This window comes from Lampris incognitus, chromosome 11 (genome assembly GCF_029633865.1).
Source record: "Lampris incognitus isolate fLamInc1 chromosome 11, fLamInc1.hap2, whole genome shotgun sequence".
NCBI classification, from domain to species: Eukaryota; Metazoa; Chordata; class Actinopteri; order Lampriformes; family Lampridae; genus Lampris; species Lampris incognitus.
This window is the reverse complement of record NC_079221.1, coordinates 8,734,616-8,762,430: the sequence shown is the minus strand read 5'-3', so window position 1 is coordinate 8,762,430 and position 27,815 is coordinate 8,734,616. Positions and strand designations below refer to the sequence as shown.

The following is a 27,815-nucleotide window of genomic DNA, read 5'->3' as shown; positions in this document are numbered from 1 at the left end:
AAGATCTGAATTTTGAAATACGGAACGTATCTGAGCTGCTGACATAGTGAGGCCCTGTGATGGCCTGTTCAGTATTAGGGGAATACACCTTTAAGGACACAGGGAATTATGGGATAGTAAAACAGAGCAGCCACGGGAACGGGAGGGTAGACGAGGGTCAGTCGGATTATGTGCACGTTATGCATGGAGCGAAATAAACATGGCGAAGTTCCACGGCTAATTCAGAAACGGTGTTATCGTCTGTGAGAGTGAAAAGTAGGTCATTACAGCAGCCTGTCCAGGGTGTCTCCCCACCTGCCGCCCAATGGCTGCTGGGATAGGCTCCAGCGTCCCCGCCACCCCGATTGGGATAAGTGGCTTGGATAATGGATGAATGAATGAACTCGTGTAAAAGGGATAATCTGTGGACCTAGCAATAATTTTGCACACTGTAAAAAATGCAGTATGAGTCTGATACAGCTCTGTGACACTATAAAAGAATGCACGCGTTAAAGAGAACCTGGTGAACCTCATCATCTACCTTTATTGTAAAGAGTTTAAACCAACCACGTGTTTCATCAAAACTGCACAGCAGTCAGTCAGTAAACAAAACTAACTCATGTCGATCATGCAAGTTTCCTTAAAGATGGCTTAGTATTACAGTAAAGATGAACGTATAATAAATCAATCTTATATAGCGCTTTTCTAACACTCAAAGTCGCTTTACAATAAAAAAAAAAGTGAAACAAGACAGCCGATAAACAACACAGGCATACAGGGGTGGATGGGGGGGGGGTCTGTGGGGAGGGGGGCTACGAGAGGGGGAAGTGGCAGCCGCACACGACGCCAGCGGTACTCTCCCACTTAAACAGATACAAAACATTGTGGATACTGATCAGCGTTGGCTGTACCGTTAATGTGGTCCGTCAAATTGAAAATACTAGTATCTGCAAATATCTAAAAATGAGTTTTCTTCTTTCTCACGATCATCTTACCTACTATCTAGGATAAGGAGTTTGGTCTATCCAGGGTTCCCACATTTCATGGAAAACCTGGAAACTTGTCGAATAGATTTCCAGTCATAGAAAACCACCTAGAAAATGATTAATGCCTTGTCAGTATTATTGACGTCACGGACAATGGTAAAGTTAGCAAGTAAAAAATACAGTTTTATAACCTGAGATTGCATATTTTCGGTATAGTTTTTAGCCGAGATTGCTCGTCTGGTCACATTTGTTGCCACTGAGATGTCACGTCGGTGTGTGTCGTCTGGGCGGTGTGTTCAGTGACCAGCTATATGCCACGTGACACGGAGACTGCTGGGCACTTTGGTATGCTGCTACATCAAATGTCACCAAGTTGCCCCTATATGTCCGGGTAGTGTGGCGGTCTATTCTGTTGCCTACCGACATGGGGGTCGCCGGTTCTGATCCCCGTGTTACCTCCGGCTTGGTCGGGCGTCCCTACAGACAGAATTGGCCGTGTCTGTGGGTGGGAAGCCGGATGTGGGTATGCGTCCTGGTCGCTGCACTAGCGCCTCCTCTGGTCGGTAGGGGTGCCTGTTTGGGGGGGGGGACTGGGGGGAATAGCGTGATCCTCCTACGCGCTACGTCCCCCTGGTGAAACTCCTCACTGTCAGGTGAAAAGAAGCGGCTGGTGACTCCACTTGTATGGGAGGAGGCATGTGGTGGTCTGGAGCCCTCCCCGGATCGGCTGAGGGGGGTGGAGCAGCGACCGGGACGGCTCGGAAGAGCGGGGTAATTGGCCAAGTACAGTTGGGGAGAAAAAGAGGGGGGGGGGAGTTGCACCCGTATGAAGGCCGAGTTCCACATCTTGGTTTTTGACTCGTTGAGAAATATAAGGCTACAAGTGGAGTTACGCAGTAAGACACGGTGATGGATTATAGTCGTTTGTGTGTGTTTGTATTCGGTCCATCTGTAGGTGTTATAACGAGGCCTCCACCGATAGATCCCGCTAAATAATATGACCTTCTGTGAGCAACGGCTGTCATGTTTAAACCAGCAGAACTCATGGAAGGGGGTCCGTTCAAGTCCTGGAACATGACGGGTGGTTGCTTGCCAGGCAGTTTTCATATAACTCCTCTTCGCACTCCTGATCCACCTTGAGGAAGGACAGAACGAGGATGAACACCGTCAGTTCACACCGTTTACACCGCCACAGAGTGACTCGCATAAAAAAAATTTTTTTTAAAACTGGCGGTGTTACATCTCGTCAGGATGAAAACCTGCAAACTCGTTATGTTTGCCATATGTTACCCTGACAACGCTGAGTACTTACGTATCCTGGCGAGGGAGGCGAAATGCAACGTCTGCAAAACAGGGAGAAGATCATTAAGTTCATACAACCCTGAAATGAAACGTAACCCGTCAATCAACGAAGGTTGAATCAGTTCATCTGGATACGTTTATTTATTTGTTTGTTTGTTTGTTTATTCCCCCCCCCTCTTTATTCTCCACAATTGTACCTGGCCAATTACCCCACTCTTCCGAGCCGTCCCGGTCGCTGCTCCACCCCCTCTGCCGATCCGGGGAGGGCTGCAGACTACCACATGTCTCCTCCCATACATGTGGAGTCACCAGCTGCTTCTTTTCACCTGACAGTGAGGAGTTTCACCAGGTGGACGTAGCGTGTGGGAGGATCATGCCATTCCCACCAGCCCCCCCCCCCCCCCCAGCCCCCAAACAGATGCCCCGACCGAGCAGAGTGGGTGCTAGTGCAGCAACCAGGAGGTAACACGGGGATTCAAACCGCCGATCCCCGTGTTGGTAGGCAACGGAATACACGGCTACGCTGCCCGGACGCCCGATACCATGTTTGACAGATACGTTTCACCGCTCATCAAAGTGACTTTGACTTTGATGAGCGGTGAAACGTATCTGTCAGTCAAACATTGTGTCCAGACGAGCTGATTCGGCCCTCGTTGATTTTCTTACCTGGATTATTGCGCCTGCATAAAGACATAATCCCTCAATCTACCCTGAAGTCATACTGATCATAGAAAGACGGAGGACAGGTGTGTTCTCTTGGCCCGGAAGTGTTTGCAATTCCTTTCTGTGTAAAGCCAATAAATAAGTAAACGCTACTGCAAGACACTAACGTGAGATCCACCCCACCTAACGAGTGACCCGCTGTGTGGCTTTTGTACGTTAGCAGTGTGGAGAAAACTCTGCTGTACAGACCTTTTGCAGCCCCAGGAAACGAGCACCACAGAGATCACAAATACACCGGATCCCGCCGACACACAGACCAGTGTCCAATTTGTGTCAGGCGCCTCTTTTTCTGCAAAGTAAATGAACAAGCAAACGGTTCATAAGCAAAGTCGTTCAGAAAGTGGTATTCGGCGGTAGGAGGCTTGTACGAGCAACACCCCACGTCAACGCAAGTAGCAGTAAGGTTTCATTTTTACATAAGCCGACCTTATATGGGTTTCAGTTTGTGAGGTCAGCATTTTCAAAAGCAGGCAGAAGGAGACCACAGCCATCCTGTCCCCACGCAGGGCCCCCCGTTTCCCCTTCCGACTATAACCGAAAGCCTCGACTCGCAGCCTGACTTGGACTACTTTGTCTTGTGCCAGTTGTGATGACGGGTCCTGTAAGGTTTGTTCATCCGTGTATCTCGCCATCTGTTTTACCTGTCAACAGGTTTTGGTTTTACGGTGTGGGGGCGGGGGCGGGAGTGTTTGCTAACGGTAGACATTAAACAAAGCCGTGGTTCATAAAAAAAAAAATGGTGCAACGGTTGAAAACCCCAGTCGTAACTGACGTTAGGTGGCGTTTCAACAGACCCAGATAAGCCATCTGGGCCGTTGGTCAAACAAGCCAACTCCAACAGTACTACGACTACACAATAAGAAAACAAGATCACGCACGCAAATGCGAGCCTTCAATTTTGCAACGAAACTTGAAATATTCAGTTCAGCTTTGGGGTTTCCTGTTTTCTTTTCTTTCTTTGCGTGGGAGGGAACATTTACTCACATGATCTCTCCCATGAGCAAGAAAGAAAGAAAGAAAGAAAGAAAGAAAGAAAGAAAGAAAGAAAGAAAGAAAGAAAGAAGGAAAGAAATGCATGTCACTCCTGTCTGTGGCCCCTGACTGAGGCGTGACAAGACAACTGGAGTTTGACCCCGGGCGCTGCACGGCGGCTGCCCAGTGCTCCTAGCTACACAACTAGTGGGGGTTAAATGCGGAGTGTAATTGCCCCACGGGGATCCATAAAGTATCTCAAAATGTAAAAAAAAAAGAAAGAAAGATCAATGACAAGTTAGTAATGCTCATGCGTATAACAGGAGGGATCCCAGAACCTCGGATGAACAGCTCCCACTTCTGCTTCCAGACGCCGGTGCCAGTGGTGGTTATACAAGTGTAGTTGCCCGAGTGAGACACATGCGTCGCCTTGATGACCAGCGCGTAGAGGTGGCTGGCATTTACATGCATGTGCACATTAAGTCTGGTTGCAGTGGGGTAATTGTATATGGGCAATCCCGGCTTGAAGGAGAACAGGTTCGTCCCGTTCATCAGCCAGGAGAGCTGGTCAAGGGTGCTCAAAGATGCGTTGTTACAGGTGAAGTGGACTTCGCCTCCGGCCACGTGGGAGATGGCCTTCCCATCTGAGAAGGGAAACAACTCGGTTATAAAGGAGGATACGCCCTGCCTTCACAAAAGACCAGTGTGTGCTGCTGTGTCTTACCTGTTGGCGAGAACATCCAAATTAGGCAACATATCGGAAGCGGCAGCATCCTCTTCATGTCAGACCCTCTGAAGTAGTTCTCCTGCGCACTTTAGACATTACTGAAACAAAGACAACGACGTTTTGAATGTAACAAATACAAATAATTAGAAGTGTCTCCAAATCATGAAATGTAATTTTTGTTAGATTCTTAGAAGAAATGACGGGGGGCGGTTACGTTATCTACAAGCGACACGGTAAATATCCGATTTAAAGTCACCTTGTTTTGGCCCTGGCTGATCTGGAAGATGCCGAGAGACATTGTCAGCTACTTACAAGCCGCTTCTTGTTTTCTCAAGAGAAACGTTTCCTCGTCATTTGTCCAAATGTTCTGTTCGCCTCCTCCGAGCGAACGGCAAAACAAACTAAAATCAAACAAATGAATTTCTTATCACTAAAACTGTTATCACTACTCTGTTGGTGTAGTCGCCGATACTCAAATGAGTAAAATGCTTCAAGTCTAGTTCTCGCCTGCCCAGGTGCCCAAAGCTTCCAAACAGGAAGTTTAGAGTTGAACGTTTCCTTTGATGGTTCGTGACCACCCCATCCTTTCTACTAAGTGAGAAGGTGCTGCTCTTCTCTTGCACTGGTGTTAGAAGGTGACGAGCTAGAGTGACATCACGGAACATTCTGGCATCCCGTATCTCACAGTGAAGGTCCTCAAACACAATCTTGCATCAATTTACAGTGGCTTGTAAAAGTATTCAAACCCCTTGACAATCGTCACTAATTTTTGGATTATAAAAACATACTCACACATCTGTTCCTGAACAATATTCTTTTTGTGAACCCATAACCTCTAACAGCATGTTCCCACAGCCAAAATAGGCTATGTTTGGCTGACTTTTTTAAAATAAATTAGAAAATAAAATATAGTACTTGCAGCACGGTGGTGCAGTGGTTAGCGTGGTCGCCTCACAGCAAGAAGGTTCTGGGTTCGAGCCCCGGGTCGTCCTCTGTGTGGAGATTGCATGTTCTGCGTGGGTTTCCTCCGGGGGTTCCGGTTTCCTCCCAAAGACATGTAAGTCTTTAGTACTTGTGGCGAGTACTATATTTCAGTTTTTAATTTATTTCTAAAAAGTCAGCGAAACATGACTTATTTTGGCCGTGGGAACATGCTGTTAGAGGTTATGGGTTCACAAGAATCAGCTCAAGACCCATTTTTATGCTCTTGCTTTTAATTAATTCTACTTTATATTTCTTTTACTCTTATTTTTTATCTTGTACTGTGGTTTTATTTCTTGCCTTGTTTTATGTTTTTTGTTACTTTTAACTTGTTTTATCTGTTTTGTTGTTGAGTTTTTTTTCCTTGTTTTTAATGTAAAGCACTTTGAGCTGCTTTTTATGTATGAAAGGTGCTATACAAATAAAGTTTATTATTATTATTATTAAGTCAGGTGAATTAGCCGTACTAAATTGTCCCTAAGTATGAATGTTCGTGTGTGTGTGTGTGTGTGTGTGTGTGTGTGTGTGTGTGTGTGTGTGTGTGTGTCAGCCCTGTGGTGGCCTGTCCAGGGTGTCTCCCCGCCTATTCCCATGACTGCTGGGATAGGCTCCAGCATCCTTGAGAGCAGGATAAGCGGTTCAGCCAATGGAAGGATGGATGGATATAGTACTTGCATAAGTATTCAACCCCCACATATCAATACTTTGTAGAGTACCATCCATCCATCCATTATCCAAACCACTTATGCTGCTCTCAGGGTCATGGGGATGCTGGAGCCTATCCAAGCAGTCCCCACAGTAGAGTACCCTTTTATGGTTCTTCTTGGCAGACTTTGTACAGGTCTTGCACGTTGGTGGGATGGTGCCTCTGGACTGCGATTTTCAGTCTGTGCCACAGATATTCAACAGGATTGAGGTCCGGACTTTGACTTGGCCACTCCAGAACAGTCACCTTTTTGTTGCTGAGCCATGCTGTTGTTGCTTTAGCCTTGTGCTTAGGATCATTGTCCTGCTGGAAGGTGAACCTTCTTCAAGCTTTAGTTTTATTGCAGACTGCAACAGGTTTTCTTCCAATATTTCCCTGCACTCTGGGTGACCCTGTCTGTGGCACTGGTTTCTTCTCATGGAACAGTGAGATCAATGGCTTGAGGTCAGTGCTGATTGTGAACGACCATCCATAGATGTACTTATGGAACCACTTAATGCCGAACATTATCACGAACCCTTCTTTGTCGAGCTGTGAGTAATGTTTCTCCACGGGTGTCAGCATGCGTGACATGAACCCCAGTGGCTTCTGACTTCTATCTTCCATCACGTGTGGCAGCTGGGCGCCTACTCCGTACGGTGAGGCATCACACGCCAGTACCAATTCTTTGTCAGCTGTGTAGTGACCTAAAACTTTGGCTGATTTGAGCAACTGCTTTGACTTCTGAAAAGCTTCTTCTTGTTCTCTGTTCCAGGCCCATGGCACACCTTTCCTTAGTAGATGGTATAACGGGGCTAGGCGTGTGGCAAGGTTAGGCAGGAATTTGTTGTAGTAATTCAACAAGCCTACATATGCTTTCAGCTCGGTCACTGGTTGGGGACGGGGCTTCCACTATGGCTCTCACCTTGCTCGCCACTTGATGTAAGCCCTCAGCATCTACCTTGTGACCTAGGTACTCAACTTCGTCTTGCAGGAATGCACACTTATGTCTGCGGAGTCACAGGCCAGGTTCTCTCAGTCGTCTGAGTATTTCGTCCAGTGCTCTCAGGTGTTCTGCTTCATCTCTCCCTGTCAGTAGAATGTCGTCCAAATATACAGCTACCCGGGGCAGGCCCTGCAGCAAGCTCTCCGTCGTTCTTTGAAAGATGGGTGGCACGGACGAAACTCCAAATGGTAGCCCATTATAGGTGAACAAGCCTCTGTGTGTTCACTGTTAAGTACTTTTTGGATTCATCATCCATCACAATTTGTTGGTAGGTATGGCTTAAGTCAAGCTTGGAAAACTGTTTCCCTCCCTCTAGTGTATTCAACAGGTCTTTGACATGGGGAATTGGGTATTGCTCTAGTGAGGAGGCACTGTTTATTGTTAGTTTGTAGTCACCACATATCCTGACCAAGCCATCTGGCTTCAACACGGGGACTATGGGTGCTGCCCACTCAGCGTACTTAACTGGTGAAATTATGCCCTAGTAGTCTGTGTAGCTCTTCTTCTACGTTTGCCCTTATGGCATAGGGAACAGAGCGCGGTCGATGAAATTTGGGGTGGGCTTCCGCAGACACCCGAATCATTGCTTTCATGCCTTCCAACATGCCTAGTTCATTTTTGAAAACGTCCTCATTTTTAGTGAGCTGTGAGAACTGTGCCTCAGTTCTCACGTTTTTAATAATATCCCACTTCAGCTTTATGGCCTCAAGCCACCCTCTTCCTAGTAAGCTAGGTCCTGCCCCTTTCACCACCACTAGAGGTAATGTCTTCACCTGCCCTGCATCTTTTACTTTCACTCAACACCTCCCACCTGGTGAAGAAAGCACAACAGAGGTTTTCTTCCTCAGGAAACTTAAACAAGCCGGTCTCCCCTCTCAGCTGCTGGTCAACTTTTACAGAAGTACAATAGAAAGCATCCTCTGTCAATGTGTCCCAGTGTGGTATGCCAGCTGCACAACAGAGAACAGGAAGGACTTGGCCCGGGTGGTAAAGGCAGCACAGAGGATTGTGGGAGCTGTGCTCCTGAACCTGGATGCTGTGTATGTTGGCCGCCTACAGAGGAAAGCCAGCAACATCCGCAAAGACGCAACACACCCAGGTCACAGTTTGTTCGTTCCCTTGCCATCAGGGAAAAGATACCACACCATCAAAACATGGACTAACAGGCTGAGGAACAGCTTCTTCCCCAGAGCTGTTGCCTCCATTGCCCCCCCCCACACACACACATCTGCTTCCCCAGAGCTGTTGCCTCCATTGCCCCCCCCCCCACACACACACACACATCTGCTTATAGCTGCTGAGAACTAACTGGTACTAAAGCCGCTGCAATATGGTCAACTATGTGCAATAACCCCATGCACTATTTTGAACTTTAAAAGCCTCTGCTATCTTTTATTGTCTTATAAATGATAAGACAATAAAAGATAGCAGAGGCTTTTATTTTTACTACCTCACTTATTTATACTAAATATTGTTTGTCCTTGTTTTTATCTTGTTTTTTTTTCTTCTTTGTTTATCATTTACCTTGTCTAGTGTTGCTGGTCTGAGAGTCACCAGACGAAACGTTGTTACGTGTAAACAATGACAGTAAAGTATCTTATCTTTCACTTCTGCTACCCCTACTACAGTAATTTTCTCACCAGTGTATGACTTCCGTGTGAGTTTGGTTTGTTTTGTGGGTGTTATCTGTGGGTGTTGTTTTGCTTCCCACGTCTCCTTGAACTTGCTCTCGTTCACTATGCTTACGCTATCCAAAGGAATTGAATCAAGTGCAGCTGGACTTGGTATATATCCGTGAAGACGTTTCACCTCTCATCCAAGAGGCTTCATCAGTCCGTGCCTTTCTGACTAGACCAAGCTAGTCTGACTGGCTGGTGATGAGACTCAGATATTTATCCTCTTTGGAGTCGTTATCAGAGCTAATGATGTCCATGGCCCTTTTTGTTCCGATCTTTAGCAACGCCCGTCGTTATCAGAGGCATTGATATGCGTGGCTCTTTGTGATCCGATGTTAAACAGCGACGGTCGTTGGGGGTGTTAGTTTCGACTTCGTTAGTGCTCCATTCAGTGGTCATGAGTCGTTGGAGCCATTAGCTACCGACTGTTGTTCTTGGAGGCTAGGCTTCTTGAGTCTCCTGGGTAGAGATGAAAGGACGGCATTGTAAGTGGGGGATAGGTGGTGTCGCAGACCTCCTCCTCTGTTGAGGGATGGTTTTCCCAGTTGGAAAAGTATTTTCGTTACATTTCTCTTCCTTTCTCGCTACCGTGCCCTCCACTGGCGGCTGGCCAGTACAGGGCGCTGGGGCGCCGCCCCCCTTAAGATATCAAGAGATGAAAATGTACTTAAACATGTTAAATGTAATTTAGTTATATAATGCAAATAATTATGAAATGAAGTCTGAAAGCGCCTGTCAGCAGCCATTAAATATTGGTTCCAAATGGTATCTGGTTGATTTCTGTCTGAATACATGTACTTCCTGGGTGAGGGGCGCCGGCCAAATGATACCTTATGTAAGCCCTCAAGCTATTAACTGTCAGAACTATCCAACATCATCTCCAGAGTTTGCCTTTCACCGGTTCCCCAATGATCCTCACAGGTAATTGTTTGAAATTTACAAAAGTGTATAAATTGAAGTTTTACTGGACTTGTCAAAGCGGTAGCTAACGTTAGCTAGCTTGTGGAAAAGAAGGTTACCGCCTATTCTGACAACTTACTAAAAACATAAATATAATATAGTAAAACCAGACGATGCATAGTGTTTGATAATAAATTCCTCAAAACTGCTATTTCTGTTTAAAACTGGGTTGCTAATTTTGACGATAGCCCTGTAATTCCCCTTCAAAGGGGGGTGCAGTATTACCTGAGCTAGCTAGCTAGGGCTAGCTTAGCCCTGATCCAGGTTGTGTGCCAGCTAACTTTGTAACATATAGTTAGTTATCGACATGGCAGTGGCGTTTATTACATGGTAATGTTCCATGTAAACCGTTCATATTGAAGTTGTCATATACTTATATAGCTATGGCCTATATGGCCTTGTTTTACAGGTGTGCCAGGTGTGCTGCAGTCCCATGTTAGTCCCCCTGAGGGTGTCCTTCCACAGTGTGTGCTGGACCTGCTGAGTGTGATCGCGCCACCGATATCAGCGTCTGGAATGGATCATGATGGTAGTGTACTGGTTTATATAGCTGGGTATATAGGCAGAAAGGTTGTACAGAAGTATAGTACCAGTGGTCACTGCGAAGAGTGTAACATCTTGACCACAGATGTCCCTGACGATCCACGGTACACATTTCTAAGCTACAAACAGTACACTGATCTCAACTTAGGGGAGTAGGGCCTTAAAGTGCCCAGCCTGGCACTGGTTGATCTAATCACAGGCCTGGAAATAGAACATCACGTCAGCTATCCACCGAGATGGCCTAGCCGGGGGCGGGGGGTGTTATTTACCAGTAGCATGCAGGTTGTGAGTGAGGGCAACAGAGTGGTGTGTGACAGGAAGAAGTGCGTCAAGTTGTTCTTATTCATCAGAATCCATCACATCCTGTGGGAGGAAAACTGCCATATCTCTCAGCCAAACCAGACAAGAAACAGAAAATTTCTCAAAATCAGTCATCAATACAGATAGATAGATAGATTTTTTTTAACTGTGCAAGAACATAACGCACAATACAAATTGAACAATAACTACATAACGAACACATAAGGTGATGACACTAAGACAGGACGGCAAGACAGGACATTAGAACAGAGTAGGCCTATTGATAATAAAGGACAATAAACAAAGGATAACAATAATACAATATTGATAAATTTTGTTGTCATTGCATTAAAATGAAATGTAAATAATTTAATCAAAAGGAAATGTAAATTTCAATGTAAAATTAAATGTAAATTTGTGTTTACAATGACAAATGTGAATAATAATACCAAACTAGAAAAATTCTTTTCCACAGAAAAAGCGTGTGAATGCTGAGCTGCAGTTAAGAAGTGGCAGAAGCTGATCAAATCTATCAGGTGTTGAGAGTTGACAGTAATTAGGCTGGCAGTTGAGTTTCAAACTGATATGTGACGTCACAATAGGACTGAACATTCTAACAGGCAAAGTGTATGGCAGAATTGCTAAACTTTAGAGCTGAATTGTTCAAAAACTGTAAAATATTTTAAAAATCTGAATAGGATTCTGAAAGAGCTGAATGTCCTGAACTGTTTACTCTTTAAATGGGGTTTCTAGCTCTAAAAATGAAGGAGGAGATACAGTTCAAAGGTGATGAGGGTTTCAACCTTTCCCCATAGACTTCCGTTGTTTTGAAAAAGTAGAAAAAACTTAATATGTCTAAAAGTATAAAAGATTTCAAAAAACCGAATTGTGAGCCTAATGGGCTTAAAGAGATGAACATTTTGATACCTGAGTGGTTTAAGTGGCTAAAAGTATGAAGGAGTAAAAGAGGTGGAAAAGTTGCAAAAGTCCCCCATTGACTCCCATTCAAAAAATGGCTGAAAAAAGTTGAATATTTCAAAAAGTTCAAAAAGTATGAAAAATCTGAAAGGGGAGCATTAATGTCCTTAATGAGTTGAACATTTTGATAGTTGAATTGTTTCGGTAGCTAAAAGTATGAAGGAGCTACAAAGTGTCAAAAAATGGGCGGAAGAAAAATAAATAAATAAATAAAGAACTGCAAAGCAATAGTGTGAATGCACTAATGAACATATATCTAACATTTCTGTCTTGAGGTGAATTATTTATTTCTTCTTGAATTTTGAGTGTTATCTTCAGTCTGCAGAACTGCAAGTGCACTTCTTTCCATTTATGATTTTGATCTATTTGCATCCACAGTTCAATTTTTTTGAGTATCCGGTACTGTTCACACATGCATAGTGAAGGTGTTAGCAGCAGTCTCTGCACTTGATCGTTTTGCCAAAGCTAGGCCTTTTGCAGTACAGACATTTGATTTCTTCAGCCAGGTGGGGGTCTTTGCAGCGGCAGATAAGTTCTGGAAGGAGGTGGTCCATGAAGAAGACTTCAGCCTTGGCAAGATTTTCAAGAAGAAAACACTCATCTCTCTTTAGCCGGCAAATGATGCTGCTTGTCTTTGGTCCACATCATGAAGAGATCTGTTTTTCCGGTCCAGTCCGTGGTTCAATAATTGCAATGTCATAAAAGTGAGATTGTAATAGTGGAAATTAGGCCTTGATGTTTTGTTTTGTTTTTTTTTGTTTTTTTATAATACCCACATAGCTAGAATCAAAGCCCTTCTAAGCTATTACGAATCCTATTGAAGATTCTTTAAGTGGTTTATCTCATCTCATCTCATCTCATCTCATCTCATCTCATCTTCAGCCACTTTTCCGGGGTCAGGTTGCGGTGGCAGCAAGCTAAGTAGGGCACTCCAGGCGTCCCTCTCCCCATTAACGCCCTCCAGCTCCTCCTGCGGGATCCCAAGGTGTTCCCAGGCCACATTGGACATGTAGTCCCTCCAGCGAGTTCTGGGTCTACCACGGGGTCTCCTCCCAGTTGGCCGTGCCCGGTAAACCTCCAAAGGAAGGCGCCCAGGAGGCATCCTGATCAGATGCCTGAACCACCTCAACTGGCTCCTTTCGATGCGTAGGAGCAGCGGCTCTACTCCAAACTCCCTCCGGATGTCTGAGCTCCTCATCCTATCTCTAAGGCTGAGCCCAGACACCCTATGGAGGAAACTCATTTCAGTCGCTGGTATCCGCGATCTCACCCTTTCAGTCACTACCCAAAGCTCATGACCATAGGTGAGGGTTGGAACGAAGATTGACTGGTAAATTGAGAGCCTTGCCTCTCGGCTCAGCTCCTTCTTTGCCACAATGGTTCGGTACAATGGTCACATTACTGCTGATGCTGTACCAATCTGCCTGTCAATCACCCGCTCCATCACTCGTGAACAAGACCCCGAGATACCTGAACTCCTTCACTTGAGACAACAATTCATCCCCAACCCGGAGGGAGCAATCCACCATTTTGCGGTTGAGGACCACGGCCTCAGACTTGGAGGTGCTGACTCTCATCCCGGCCATTTCACACTCAGCTGCAAACCAGTCCAGTGCGCGCCGGAGGTCACGTTCTGATGAAGCCAACAAAACCACATCATCTGCGAAGAGCAGAGATGCAAGTGGTTTATCGCCTCGTAATATCTGCTAGAATCCGTCAGCCCCGCATAGCTGCGGTCGTTGCACAGCAACATAAACCATCAACTTTCAGTCCAAAATGGTGGCGGCCCGGCTCAGCAGGGGAGCGTAGGTGTTACATGGATGAACCAATGGAGCGTCCGCTCTTGTTATCTAAGCTCTTTGGCACGGATATATTTAACAGGTAAGTAGTGCCTATTACTTCAGGTCATACCTCTACGTCTGGCATGGAGTGGCACTGCAGGTAAGTATTTTAACAGGATATCACAGTTTGCGTACACAAAAGAAACTAAATTCCGTTTCCCCCAGCCCACAGTAGTGCGACACACGACAAAAACACACATCCAAAATTTCCCCAAAACGACACCACCAAACACATACAAAACACACACACACAGTTAACAACACAGTCCACTTGGTGCAACACAGTCCAAAAATTCCACTGTCCAGTGAATGAACGCAAGCCAGGATGACTGTCGGAACTGCCAGTCTGCATGGGCTAGCAGTTAGCTAGCTTAGCCTTCCCCGCTTCCGGGTCCTGTCAGACCGCCCTCTGTGTTTCCTCCTCAGGCACAGCTCTGGCAGGGCCGTGGTCCCCCAGCCGATCCAACGCCAGACACCTTCGACACACCTCCCTGCACTCCAGTCAAAACACAGTCAATGCTAGGCGAGGCCGCCGCCAGACCACCCTCGGTGTTATCGGAACTGCTGGTCTGCATGGGATAGCAGTTAGCTTAGCCTGCCCCGCTTCCGCGTCATGTCAGACCGCCCTTGGTGTTTCCTTTTTGGGTGCAGCTCCAGGCAGGGCTGTGGTCCCTGGGGCCACTGGACGCGGGCAGACCAAGCCTTCCCAGCTGATCCAGTGCCAGCTCTCCCAGCCATTAAACGAAGGCAAAACAAACTTAGACGCAGACGTGGACAAAGACACTGCATGGACAGTACTGGATGAGGCCGCCGCAAATGTGAATTCGCACCACCGTCTTCCCACCATGACAATTGTGTTACAGAATTGTTTCCTTTTGCTGTGGCTACAACACGCAGGCCATCTACCGCAACACGGGAGTCAGGTTTGATCCGTTTCGGTTCCAGATAGAAAAATTGCTGTGGTCCGGACCCGTCCCACACCCGACACTTCATCCGGCCCACATACCGCGTGGAATGATGGCACTCGGGTGGTCCGCTTCTGTTTGCCCGATCTGGGCCAGAATCAAGCCATAGCAATGCCGAATGTGCCACATATTTGCCAAAGGTGGCCCATATTTGTTTTGTGATATTTGGGCCATATTCACCATTTACCACACGGGCCACTTCAGGGTCACATCCAGATTACACGTTGCCGAGAGCATCGCATCTTTGCCAAAAAAGGCCCACATTTGATTTGGCATATTTGGGCCATATTTGGTATTATACATGTGGGCCACTTCAGGCTCACATCCATTTTGTCAGTGCCAGAAGAAGGCCATCGGTGACACATCATTGCCTGGTGTCGCCCACATCCGGATGCTATCTGGGTTAGAGAGGAAGAGCATGACGCACATTCAAGGTTTGCTTCTCTCTTTTTTTTGGTCTCGCCGACCTTCAGAAAAACACAGTTGCTTTACCAGATTCATACCAGATTCAGTACCTAAAGAGGTCCGGCATATTGAAGCAATAGCATATTTAACATGTTTAAGTAGATTTTCATGGGCAGTGCGGTGGCGCAGTGGTTAGTGCGGTCGCCTCACAGCAAGAAGGTTCTGGGTTCGAGCCCCCGGTGTAGTCCAACCTTGGTGGGTCGTCCCGGGTCGTCCTCTGTGTGGAGTCTGCATGTTCTCCCCGTGTCTGTGTGGGTTTCCTCTGGGGGCTCCGGTTTCCTCCCACAGTCCAAAGACATGTAGGTCAGGTGAATCGGCCTTATAAAATTGCCCCTAGGTATGAATGTGTGTGTGTGTGTTTGTGTGTGTGTGTGTGTGTGTGGGGGGGGGGCTTGTGATGACCTGGCGGCCTGTCCAGGTTGTCTCCCCGCCTGCCGCCCAATGTCTGCTGGAATAGGCTCCAGCGTCCTTGAGAGCAGGATGAACGGTTCAGATAATGGATGGATGGCTATTTGAAGGAGGCGGTATCCCAGCGCCCTCTACTGGCCAGCTGCCAGTCTTCATTACACATTACAGTTGAGGCGTGTTATTCATTATTAGCTCAACGCTGCAATTCGTATTTCTCCCCAGCTTGTGTGGAATTGCATTGAGGATCATACATGTATGGACTGCTGCAAACACAGTATACTTTGAGGGGGGCAAAAAAACCTATTTAGATGTCTAAGTAAAGATTAACATTTCAGATTCAATAACCTGACATTTGACATAAACAAATGTAATGTGCAATATTTTCCCTGCTATTTCTAGTTTTAAAATAATGTTGGCCATACCACACCCTGACTCTAGCTGTAATGGTCTTGCTATAAGATGGACGCCGTAACGTGATGACGTGATGACGTGATGCATCAGGTCATCTGGACACGAGGTTTATTGAGGGGAACGTTCCATGACTTTATCTTGTCCACTCTTCAACTTCTGCATTTAACCTTAAGGTTAGGGTTAGGGTGGGTTTAGGGTTAGCCAATCAGAGCCCCCCCCCCCCCCCCCGCTGAGCCACTCCAGCGCCAACCGTGCAGCGACTCCTGAAGCCACCTGGAAGGAGCGGGCAGGAGGCTGAGCGCAAGACTCGTAAACGATGCGTTTAGCAATACTGACCCCTAGTGGTTGAAGACACAAACTACATTCAAATGCTCTGTGCTGTGAATACTGACGCTGTCATAACCTGAGTTAAAAAGGTCGCAAGGTGTAAATTATTTGCAGTTTGCTTCAAAAATGAGAGGTTCTAACTCAGACTTGTCATAGTCTTTCATATGAATGATTGACTGAATGAATAACTTCCTTCATAAAATCACAAAGAACAAAACTTAACAAGTTGTGTGAATATGCGGCCAAAAATCATACATATTTACACCAGTCCATTTCACGCAGTAAAATTCCAATGGGAATAGGCGGAAGCCCAGTGCACGTTGTTGCCTCTCCTGTAAAATCTTTTAAATAAGTCAAGTAGGTTTTTGTGTAAATAACCCTGAACACCAGCAGCACAAAAGCAAGGGGGGGGGGGGAATGTACTCTAAATTGTAATCCTTGATTATTTTACTTTAATTTGGGGGGGGGGGTCCTACTTTTTCTTCCCAATTGCACTTGGCCAATTACCCCACCCTTCCGAGCCGTCCCGGTCGCTGCTCCACCCCCTCTGCCGATCCGGGGAGGGCTGTAGACTACCACAGGCCTCCTCCCATACAGGTGGAGTCGCCAGCCGCTTCTTTTCACCTGACAGTGAGGAGTTTCACCAGGGGGACGTAGCGCGTGGGAGGATCACGCTATTCCCCCCAGCCCCCACCCCACCCTCAACAGGCGCCCCAACCGACCAGAGGAGGCGCTAGTGTAGCGACCAAGACACATAGGGACGCCCCAACCAAGCCGGAGGTAACACGGGGGTTCCTCACTTAGACCATTACGAATCTTCACTCCCAAAACTGAAACGCATCTGTATTTTACATTGGTTCTCACTTTACATATTTAAAAGATACACAACCCTCTTAAATCATCATTTCCTTCTCTTAACGTAGAAAATCAGATACAAATAGGAAGATTTTTACTTCTACCTCGAAAAATATTTCCAATGTTTTTAAATGCATAATATGCTGAAGGTGGAGCTGCCAGGGAAGAGGGACAGAGGAAGGCCAAAGAGGAGGTTTATGGATGTGGTGAGGGAGGACATGCAGGTGGCTGGTGTGACAGAGGAAGATGCAGAGGACAGGAAGAGATGGAAACGATGATCCGTTGTGGCGACCCCTAACGGGAGCAGCCGGAAGTAGTAGTAGTCGTTTTTAAATGCACAATGTAATGTCCACAAGCAGGTCATTGCACGTTATAGTCTTTGTGACTGGGCTCTAGTCTAAGTACGCCCCCTGCTGGTAGCAGGATATAGTAGCCAGCTAGGTAGTCGGGAACTTACGTTGTTGAGTCAGGAAGCCACCGGCCATGTGTTAAATACATCCTGGGAGACTTCACTAAAATCATCGTTCACTGCAGTCGTCGTCTGTCCATTTATTGGTGTTATGAGAAGCACAAAAGATTCACGGCAACAAGCTTCATTTATTATTCTAAAAGCTCTTTTCTGGTGTTTAATTACATGGTCTATATTTGTTTTATAAGCATTTCCCCAAATCAGTGTGACATATGATATTATAAGTGAACAATACAATATATATGTTGTATTGTTCACTTCTTAAACATTTCTTATTCGACGGATCCTTTTTGGTTGTTGTAAAGAATAGCAAGATTTAGATCATTTCCCTTTGACATATTCTATATGTGGCTTCCGACGGGGTTTACGCTCTACAATCAATCCCAAGAATTTTTTCCAAATACTCTGTCAACTCCATCCAGCTTCAGCTTTATTTCACAGTTAACCCTGAAACCACCGAACACAATACATTTTGTTTTAATTTCATTTAGTGATGAATTATCAATAGCCAACAGTTTTAACATTATCAATTCCCTTTCTACGGTTTTCGATAATTCTTTCACATCCTCCCCTGAACAAAACAACAGTTGAATCAGCAAACGTAGCAGATTTAACCCAGCCACCAAGGAGGAGGCACAAGCCGGTGCATTCTTAGTGCCGAGCCCAAGCCCGGGTAAATGGGGGGGGGGTGCGTCAGGAAGGGGATCCGGTGTAAAACCTTTGTCAAATCAGATATGCGGATCATAAATCAGATTTCCATACTGGATCGATCGAGGCCCCGGGTTACCAACGACTGCCACCAGTACTGCTGGCCAGCAGGGTGCAGGTGGAAACTATGCTATGTTGGGTGAAAGAGAAGGAGAGAGGGAAGGCCTGTCCAGAGCGATCAAGGATAGAGATGGAAATGTGCTGACGAGCGAGGAGAGTGTGCTGAGACGGTGGAAGGAGTACTTTGAGGGGCTGATGAATGAAGAAAAGGAGAGAGAGAGAAGGTTGGATGATGTGGGGATAGTGAATCAGGAAGGTCAGTGGATTAGCAAGGAGGAAGTGAGGGCAGCTATGAAGAGGATGAAGAGTGGAAAGGCAGTTGGTCCTGATGACATACCTGTGGAGGCATGGAGGTGTTTAGGAGAGATGGCAGTGGAGTTTTCTAACTAGATTGTTTAACACAATCCTGGAAAGTGAGAGGATGCCTGAGGAGTGGAGAAGAAGCATACTGGTACCGATTTTCAAGAATAAGGGCGATGTGCAGAACTGTAACAACTACAGAGGTATAAAGCTGATCAGCCACAGCATGACGATATGGGAAAGAGTAGTAGAAGCTAGGTTAAGAGGAGGAGAGGTGATGATTAGCGAGCAGCAGTATGGTTTCCTGCCATGAAAGAGCACCACAGATGTGATGTTTGCTTTGAGAATGTTGATGGAGAAGTACGGGTGCGTCTCAAAAAATTAGAATATTGTGGAAAAATTCATTATTTTCCGTAGTTTAATTCAAAAAGGGAAACTTTCATATATTCTCGATTCATTACACATTAAGTGAAATATGTCGAGCCTTTTTTGTTTTAATCTTGACGATTATGGCTTACAGCTCATGCAAATCGAATATCCAGCATCTCAAAATATTAGAATATTACAGAAGACCAATCAAAAAAAAAAGGATTTATAATAGAGAAATGTCGGCCTTCTGAAAAGTATGTTCATTTATGCACTCGATACTTGGTCAGGGCTCCTTTTGCACGAATTGCTGCATCAATGCGGCGTGGCATGGAGGCAATCAGCCTGTGGCACTGCCCAGGTTGCTTTGATAGCGGCCTACAGCTCGTTGGCATTGTTGGGTCTGGTGTCTCTCATCTTCCTCTTGACAATACCCCTTAAGCCACAGGAGGTCACTGCAGAAAGGGCTGGCTGTTGGCAGAGTGCTGTATCAAAGCATATCCATGGAAAGTTGACTGGAAGGGAAAAGTGTGGTAGGTAAAGGTGCACAAGCAACAGGGATGACCGCAGCCTTGAGAGGATTGTCAAGCAAGGCCGATTCAAGAACCTGGGGGACCTTCACAAGGTGTGGACTGAGGCGGGAGTCAGTGCATCAAGAGCCACCACGCACAGACGTGCCCAAGAACTGGGCTACAAGCATGGCTTTCCTAGTGTCAAGCCACCCCTGATCAGAGACAACATCAGAAGCGTCTTACCTGGGCTAAGGAGGAAAAGAACTGGACCATTGGTCAGTGGTCCAAAGTCCTCTTTTCAGATGAAAGTAAATGTTGCATTTAATTTGGAAATCAAGATCCCAGAGTCTGGCAGAAGAGTGGGGAGGCACAGAATCCAAGTTGTTTGAAGTGCAGTGTGAGGTTTCCACAGTCCGTGATGATTTAGGGTGCCATGTCATCTGCTGGTGTTGGTCCACTGTGTTTCATCAAGCCCAGAGTCAACACAGCCGTCTACCAGGAGATTTTAGAGCACTTCACGCTTCCGTCTGCTGACAGGCTTTATGGAGATGCTGATTTAATTTTCCAGCAGGACTTGGCACCTGCCCACAATGCCAAAACTACCATGGTATTACTGTGCTTGATTGGCCAGCCAACTCGCCTGACCTGAACCATTATCAAGAGGAAGATGAGAGACACCAGACCCAACAATGCAGACGAGCCGAAGGCCGCTATCAAAGCAACCTGGGCTTCCATAACACCTCAGCAGTGCCACAGGCTGACTGCCTCCATGCCACGCCACATTGATGCAGTAAGTCGTGCAAAAGGAGCCCCGACCAAGTATTGAGTGCACAAATGAACATACTTTTCAGAAGGTCGACATTTCTGTATTATAAACCTTTTTTTTTTGGATTGGTCTTATGTAATAGTCTAATATTTTGAGATATTGGATTTTTGATTTTCATGAGTTGTAAGCCATAATCATCAAGATTAAAACAAAAAAGGCTTGACATATTTCACTTAATGTGAAATGAATCTAGAAAATATGAAAGTTTCTTTTTTTGAATTAAATTATGGAAAATAATGAACTTTTCCACAATATTCTAATTTTTTGAGATAGAGAAGGCCAGAAGGAGTTACATTGGGTCTCTGTGGATTTAGAGAAAGCATATGACAGGGTGCCGAGAGAGGCAGTGGGGTATTGTATGAGGAAGTCGGGCATGGCAGAGAAGTATGTAGGGGTGGTGCAGGATATGTATGAGGGAAGTGTGATAGTGGTGAGGTGTGCAGTTCGAATGACAGATGGGTTCAAGGTGGAGGTGGGATTACATCAAGCATCGGCTCGGAGCCCTTTCTTGTTTGCAATGGTGATGGACAGGTTGACGGACGAGATCAGGCAGGAGTCTCTGTGGACAATGATGTTCACGGATGGCATTGTGATCTGTAGTGAGAGAAGGGTGTGGGTTGAGGAGAGCCTGGAGAGGTGGAGGAATGCACTGGAGAGAAGAGGAAGGAAAGTGAGTAGGAATACATATGCGTGAACAAGAGGGAGGACAGCGGAATGGTGAGGATGCGAGGAGTAGAGGTGATGAAAGCATATGAGTTTAAATACTTTGGGGTCAACTGTTCAAAGTAACGGGGAGTGTGGAAGAGAGGTGAAGTGTAGGCAGGGTGGAGTGGGTGGGGAAGAGTGTCAGGAGTGATTTGTGACAGAAGGGTACCAGCAAGAGTTAAAGGGAAGGTTTACAAGATGGTTGTGAGACCAGCTATGATGTATGGTTTGGAGACAGTGGCCCTGAGGAAAGACAGGAGGTGGAGCTGGAGGTGGCAGAGTTGAAGATGCTAAGATTTTCATTGGGCGTGACGAAGGAGGACAGGATTAGGAACGAATACATTAGAGGGACAGCTCAGGTTGGACGGTTTGGAGACAAAGCAAGAGAGGCACGATTGAGATGGCTTGGACATGTGTGGAGGAGAGATGCTGGGTATATTGGAAGAAGGATGCTGAATATGGAGCTGCCAGGGAAGAGGAGAAGAGGAAGGCCAAAGAGGAGGTTTATGGATGTGGTGAGGGAGGACATGCAGGTGTGGTGTGACAGAGGAAGATGCAGAGGACAGGAAGAGATGGAAACGGATTATCCACTGTGGCGACCCCTAATGAGAGCAGCCAGAAGTAGTAGTAGTAGTAGTAGCAGTAGTAACAAACGTAAAAAATGTCAACATATTAGCTACTGTACAAATATCTACTATTACTACTAGTTTCTACTGCCCCCATTCAAACCAGCGTTCCTCCCTATCAAGGATGTGCTCATCCTTGAAAGAGCGGCCACTGGCCTGTAGATGGGTGTAGACTGTGGAGACCTGCCCTGACATGTTAGCTCTTCTTAGATGAGTGACCAAACATTTCTCTCAATAAACGTTGTGTCCAGATGAACTGATTCAACTTTCTGTGATTTCCTTACCTGGATTATTGAGCGCGCATAACGACACCTTAATGACTTGCTTGCTCAAGTGAGTACAATCCACCTCTTGGCGCAGCCTCTCCCCCCTTGTCACCTGCTGTGATCCGCAGTGAGTCGTCTCAAGCCCAGGGACCAGGAGGTCATCCATCCTTGTGTACTGTCCCAAATCTTCTACTCTTCTTTCAAGATCTTCAGTCGTTTTATTTTGTCTTTTTCTTTGGTCACAGCCTTCGGTAGTCACACTTCATCAATTAAACCAAGAAGGCCCATCTGTTGTTGTGCCACCTTACTTTCTCTGACATGAAGTTCAGAGACTTTTTAACCTCTTCCATTTGTTTGAATAATTCCTTAGAAACGATTTCTTTCGTTAATTATGAAAGCTCCTGCAAGAAAGAACAAACTTTCTTGCAGAGATTCCGGGTAATCGCTTAGTGCTGCTATGTCAATATGTTGTGGCACGTCATCAGAAGTGCCCAAAAACTTCAAAAATAACAAAAAATAATCTAAGTTAAAACTTAACTTCCTTGTAAAGTTATAAACTTTACTTAACTGCGTGGATGACAAATCATTCTCGTGATTTTTGATGGATCGTTAGAGCCAAACAACACAATGCATCTAACCAGCGGCCATCTTGAACTATTGATTCTGCTGATCGGCAGCCAGCAAGTCATCATCGATCATCTGGATTTATCCAGATTTGGCGGGATTTTGAGAATTCACCCAGAGTCACGTCACGTTCGTGACAGTCTCATGTTGATATATTGATATCATTCAAATTCATCACTCCAGATGGATGGGCTGTAAAGTGGGATGCTAAAAGAGGGGTTTCCAAATAACACAGGGAACAGAAAGGTCTGTACGTGCAGCCTGTAATTTATGTATTTAACCAAATCCCACCGCCAGTGAACGAGTAATGTGACAGTATTTGGTGTAATTATGCAGAACGGCAGACAAAACATTCCCTCGTCAACTGAGGACAATGGACGATCATCTTTGCTAAGTTGTCCGGGGGTCCGCCTCCAGCCCGGACTATCACGCTCTGGCAGGGATGAACAAGACAAAAGGCCCATAATCACCCCGTGTTCACTGAGGTCCACCTTTTATACTCTGGCGGACAGCAGAGGTCAAAAACAACAGATACAGTTTAAAAATGGAGACGGTCCCGTTTGCACAGGGCATCTTGTGTGTGTCTGTTGATGTCTGTTGTGTGATGCTTCATCAGTTTGCTACGCCACGTTTGTGATTCTGCTGCAGAAACAACTTCCCCTCCAAGTGTATAAAAACAAAGTCGATCCATGTAATTTTATTTTTGCTTGGTTGTGTATGCCCATACAGTATGTGTTTATGTGCATGTCTGTGTGTGTGTGTGTGTGTGTCTGTGTGTAGAGTGTGTAGGTTTTTAATTTGCAGCAAAACACAGACGCAACCCTTCTTGACCACGTGACTTTTTATTGCATCGGTTCACATTCCAAAAGAAGATACTGCCACACATCTATGAGCAAAAAGGACTACAAGTTAGTAAAAAGGATTTTTTTCTTTCCAAAGATTAATCAAATTTTTCTTCTTACAAACAGATAGGCAATGCAGCTGTCTTAAAAAACAAAATACATACAGTACCGGTCACGTCAGTTTCAATACATGAGGACCAGAACAATGCTTTGATAGTGACATATTGTTTCTTGGAAATGTTCTGGTTCGTTTGTTCAACAGTTGGTGGATTTATCGAAGGCTCTCTCTTTAATTCAGGTGTCACAGCATTGGATTATGGGAGGCAAAATGGTGGCTGGAGGTCACAAAGGGGTCAAAGCTGCCTTCTCTGTCAGAGTTGTCTAGAGCCATTTGATCATACCCCCAAAACCAACACCGGTGTGCTAGCATGTCTGCGTTAGCAGCAGTACACACCTGTACGAGTGGAAGACTGCATACCTGTGTGTGTCTGTTTTTATTTGCGTTAATGACCACACAAATACAATTTTCTGCATCAATAGTTCCTTAAAAAAAAAAAAGATGATTTATGCAACTTGATCGACGATAATGTCTCATTGCAGACACTCGAGGCGATCTGGATCTGCGTGTCTGCATTTTGGGGGTTTGAGGGGTGCGTTCAGAAACGATTTCAGATAGTTTTTTTTTAAAAAAATACCCCATAAAGTTTTGCATAGTTCCCAGAGCAATATAAGCACTTGTTACAATCTTAAAACATTTTGAGAATTTACATTTACAGATAAGGCACGTGAAATCATACAATGGCAACTAACTAAAACAAAGTGAGAGAGTATGTACCAGAAAGAAAAGTCGATAAAGCAAAGGCATAATTTAACGCTTATTTACCTTTTTTTTCTTTTTTTTTCTTTTTTTTTTCCTTTTTTTTCTTTTTGTTTGTTGTTGCATGGTCATACTTAGTGGGGGCTCTCTGTATTGAATCTCTAGAGGTGTGCTCCCATACGACTTCCGCGATGAGATCACTTAAAATAACTCCGTGACAAATAAATTAGGCATTACATTCTATAATGCTAGTATGGAAGTACTTGATTTTTTTTTTGAATTATTATTTTCGTTTTAACTGTTTTCTTCACCGAGGTGGCTGTAAACCCTTTTCTGTTTTATGGTGTTGTTGGGTTTTTTTTTTTCGTTTTTTTTCTGAGGAATAAATGCATTTATTTATTTCACAGTTATTTCTAGCTACTGGGATTTCTCTACACATGGTAAAATCACTAAAAAAAGAAAAAAGAAAAAAAAAACAACTGCCCCGTGCATTATGTACATTATAAGACATCAGATGGGGCTTTATGTACAGCAGGTTGAGCCCACAGTTGTTTGTTTCTCTCTGGATTTGTTTATATGTCCCAGGTAATTTGTTCTCGCGCAGGGTTAGGGTTAGGGTTAGGACCACTATGGTCGAATAAAAAAAAAAAAATCAAGTATAAAGATTCTTTCACAGCTATGTCAAGGATGCTTGTTTTCATTGATGAGAGCGGTTTCTTTTATTGTCTCGGCTCCAACAATACTTTGTGCTGATGGTGCATGATCTTTATCGCCCGGACGCCTGTTTGTACAGCACGAAAAGAGAGGATTTGGCCTGAGGTCGCTACTATGGTTCATTCTCTGATTGGGCAAAATGAGCCCTGCTCTCTTCAAACAACGGCTAATATCACAGTACACAGTTCTGCGGTGTAGGCTACAAAACACAAGCAATCTAGAGTAAAGAGGTGGAGAATCACATTGAAAAAAGAAACATTCAACATGTGGTCTTTGTTTTTTTTTCCGTTTTTTTTTTTCTTCTAATATATGGTTTGTTTTTCCTCACTACTCGACTCTGGCTGTTCTATCCTGCGTATAAACATGAAGAGGAGAGAAACGCCCTCTAAAATGGATGCCGCTCTCCACTCGCTTTTGAAAGAATCCAGTGGAAATAGTTGCATGGATGAGGTGACATGAGGGTTTAAAAGGCCTTGCACAGAGTTCGATCCTCTGAATGTGCACAAAAAAAAAAAAAGAAAAAAGAAAGAAAGGTAATGCTCCTCTCCAGCTGAAAAAAAAGATGGACTTTTTCCTTCCAATCAAAGAGCTATGTACCTGTACCTCTACTGGCATTTAGGTCGTACGATTTGCCTGCACAAGAGCCCGCCCGCACCCACATCGCTTGCAGCACATGCTGTATTTGCAGTATGTCACCATCTGAATGGGAATGAAAGTCAGTGCCTGACTACAGCGAGATTACCAGTTTGCAGACACACAAAAATAACTCTCCCCCCGCCCCCGCCCTTCCTTTTCCAGCCCCAAGTAAAAATTAGTAACCGTTCACCGTTAATGGTTAAAACTCTCTCAATAGAAAAGAATGTTTTTAAAAATGGAACATGGATTTTCATCAAGTAAAAACATTTCCCATCTACATGTGTCCTTTCCACATTTTTGTTTTATTAAAGAACACGTGATAAAAAAAAAAAAACCTATTCTGTCTGTCTTTATCCGCTAACCTTTATGATGTTCACTTTTCTTATGAAACACGCATCATTTTTCTGGCTTTGTGGAATATCTCCCAGTGTCTCAATAGTAATACGCTTCTTTTCTTTTAAGTCTGTCTCTGTTGGTCGTCATTTTGTACCCCTCTCGGTATCCGATCTCTCTATTCAGGAGTGTGTGTTGTCTTGAGCTAGGTATGTGTGTGCTTTGTCATGCTTTGACATTTCGTGTGTGTGAGTGTACATGTGCTCTCTCGCTCTCTCTCTCTCTCTCTCTCTCTCTCGCTCTCTCGCTCTCTTTCTCTCGGCTCACAGGTTCATACAGTGAGATCGTCTGACCTGGCCCTGCTGCTGGCTTTGCTCAATCGGCTCAGGGGTCTCGTGTCTTCTATCGTATCTGCAGTCTCCACCACTGCTTCCGGCGGAGGTGCCCCGTCCACATTATCCGCCTCTTCTACTTCCACATCCTCATCCGCAACCTCCTCCACCCTCTCCACTTCCTCCACCTCGTGTAGCGTCACCCCCGCTGTCTCGGTGGTCTGAGCATAGGAGGGCAGAGTCTCATCGTACACCTTAGAGATGTCCTCCATGGGCAGCACCTCATCCACCTTTTCCTCCAGCTCCTGGAAGGGCGGCGCCAGTCTGCCGGCCTCCATGCCCACCTCAGCCAGTGGGTAGAGGTGGGTTACGGGGGGAGCCTTCTCCTCCTCCAGCAGCTTGTAACCTTTTGCTCTCTGGATGGAGGGCATGGCCAAAGGAGGCAGGCTCTTCCCTCGGGGTTGCAGGGGGGCCGAGCCCTCGCCCTGAGCCGGGGCCGGGGCCGGCTTCCGGAAGACAAAACGGATCTTCTTCAGGCCCAGGTGGCTGATCTCCACAAAGTTGAGGAAGAGCGAGACGCAGGCCACAGCCAGCATGAAGATGATGAAGACGGTCTTCTCCGTGGGGCGCGACACAAAGCAGTCAACAGTGTTGGGGCAGGGCCAGCGGCTGCACTTGTACAATGGCAGGATGCGGAAGCCGTAGAGAAAGTACTGGCCCACCACAAAGCCCACCTCGAACAGCGTCTTGAAGATGATGTGGCAGATGTAGGTCCTGAGCAGGGTGCCCTCGAGGCGAAACTTCTTGCTCCCCTTGGTGCTGGTCTCCTTGGTGGTGCGGACGCTCCCCTGGTCGGGGGCCAGAGGTAGGCGCTCCTCGCTCAGCTCCTGTTGGCGGCTGAGCTCTGCCTCTTCGCGCTCTTTGCGTTTCTCCTCCATATGGACGTGATGCACGGCGTGGCCCACGTACACCAGTGACGGCGTGGACACAAAGATGATCTGCAGTACCCACAGGCGGATGTGGGAGATGGGGAAGGCCTCATCGTAACACACATTCTCGCAACCGGGCTGCTGTGTGTTGCAGACATAGTCAGACTGCTCGTCGCCCCACACAAACTCTGCCGCCGTCCCCAGGATAAGGATGCGGAAGATGAAGAGCACCGTCAGCCACACCCGGCCGATAACCGTCGAGTGCTCATTCACCTCCTCTAAAATATTACCCAGAAAGCTCCAGTCACCCATGATCGGTCCGTAGCACTGCAGAATGAAGGGTGGGGTAGGGTGGGATAGGAAGGGAGGAGAAGGACAGGGCGTATAGGGGGAGGGGAATAAGAGATGAAAAAAGTACGATTCGAGCACCGGCAAAACCAAAAGTCATCCAAATTCAATTCTAAGCCACGATTTCGTGCAACCACACCTATCAACGTTTCAAGTGTCAGCAAAATGCCAGCGTGGACGCTAACTGTTGTTAGCGGATCTCTATCCGTTACCCTTGGATAAGAGCAAATGGTCAAGGTAATTTTGCCAAAATACTGCATTTGCATACCCTAAACCACTTACAGACAACATTAATACTATGAAGTAATGGGA

At 45.8% G+C, this 27,815-nt stretch overlaps 2 protein-coding genes across 2 annotated transcripts in view; one reads left to right on the top strand and one right to left on the bottom strand.

Annotated features, from left to right (window-relative positions):
- The window catches only part of si:ch211-214p13.3 (nectin-3), an 88,481-nt gene extending 75,948 nt beyond the window's left edge, over window positions 1-12,533 (top strand). The window contains exons 9-10 of the transcript XR_008810986.1: window positions 10,407-10,526; window positions 12,321-12,533. The gene's annotated coding sequence lies outside the window, so the exon portion shown is untranslated. The remainder of the gene's footprint in view (window positions 1-10,406; window positions 10,527-12,320) is intronic.
- Window positions 454-27,476, bottom strand: LOC130121014 (gap junction alpha-8 protein-like). The gene is made up of 6 exons (XM_056289847.1): window positions 26,248-27,476; window positions 4,687-4,775; window positions 4,301-4,606; window positions 3,180-3,279; window positions 2,278-2,308; window positions 454-2,100 (listed from the first exon to the last, which is right to left on the bottom strand). Exons 1-6 carry the CDS (start codon window positions 27,465-27,467, stop codon window positions 2,026-2,028), a joined length of 1,821 nt encoding a protein of 606 aa, XP_056145822.1. The 5' UTR covers window positions 27,468-27,476; the 3' UTR covers window positions 454-2,025.
- Between the last annotated feature and the right edge of the window lie 339 nt (window positions 27,477-27,815).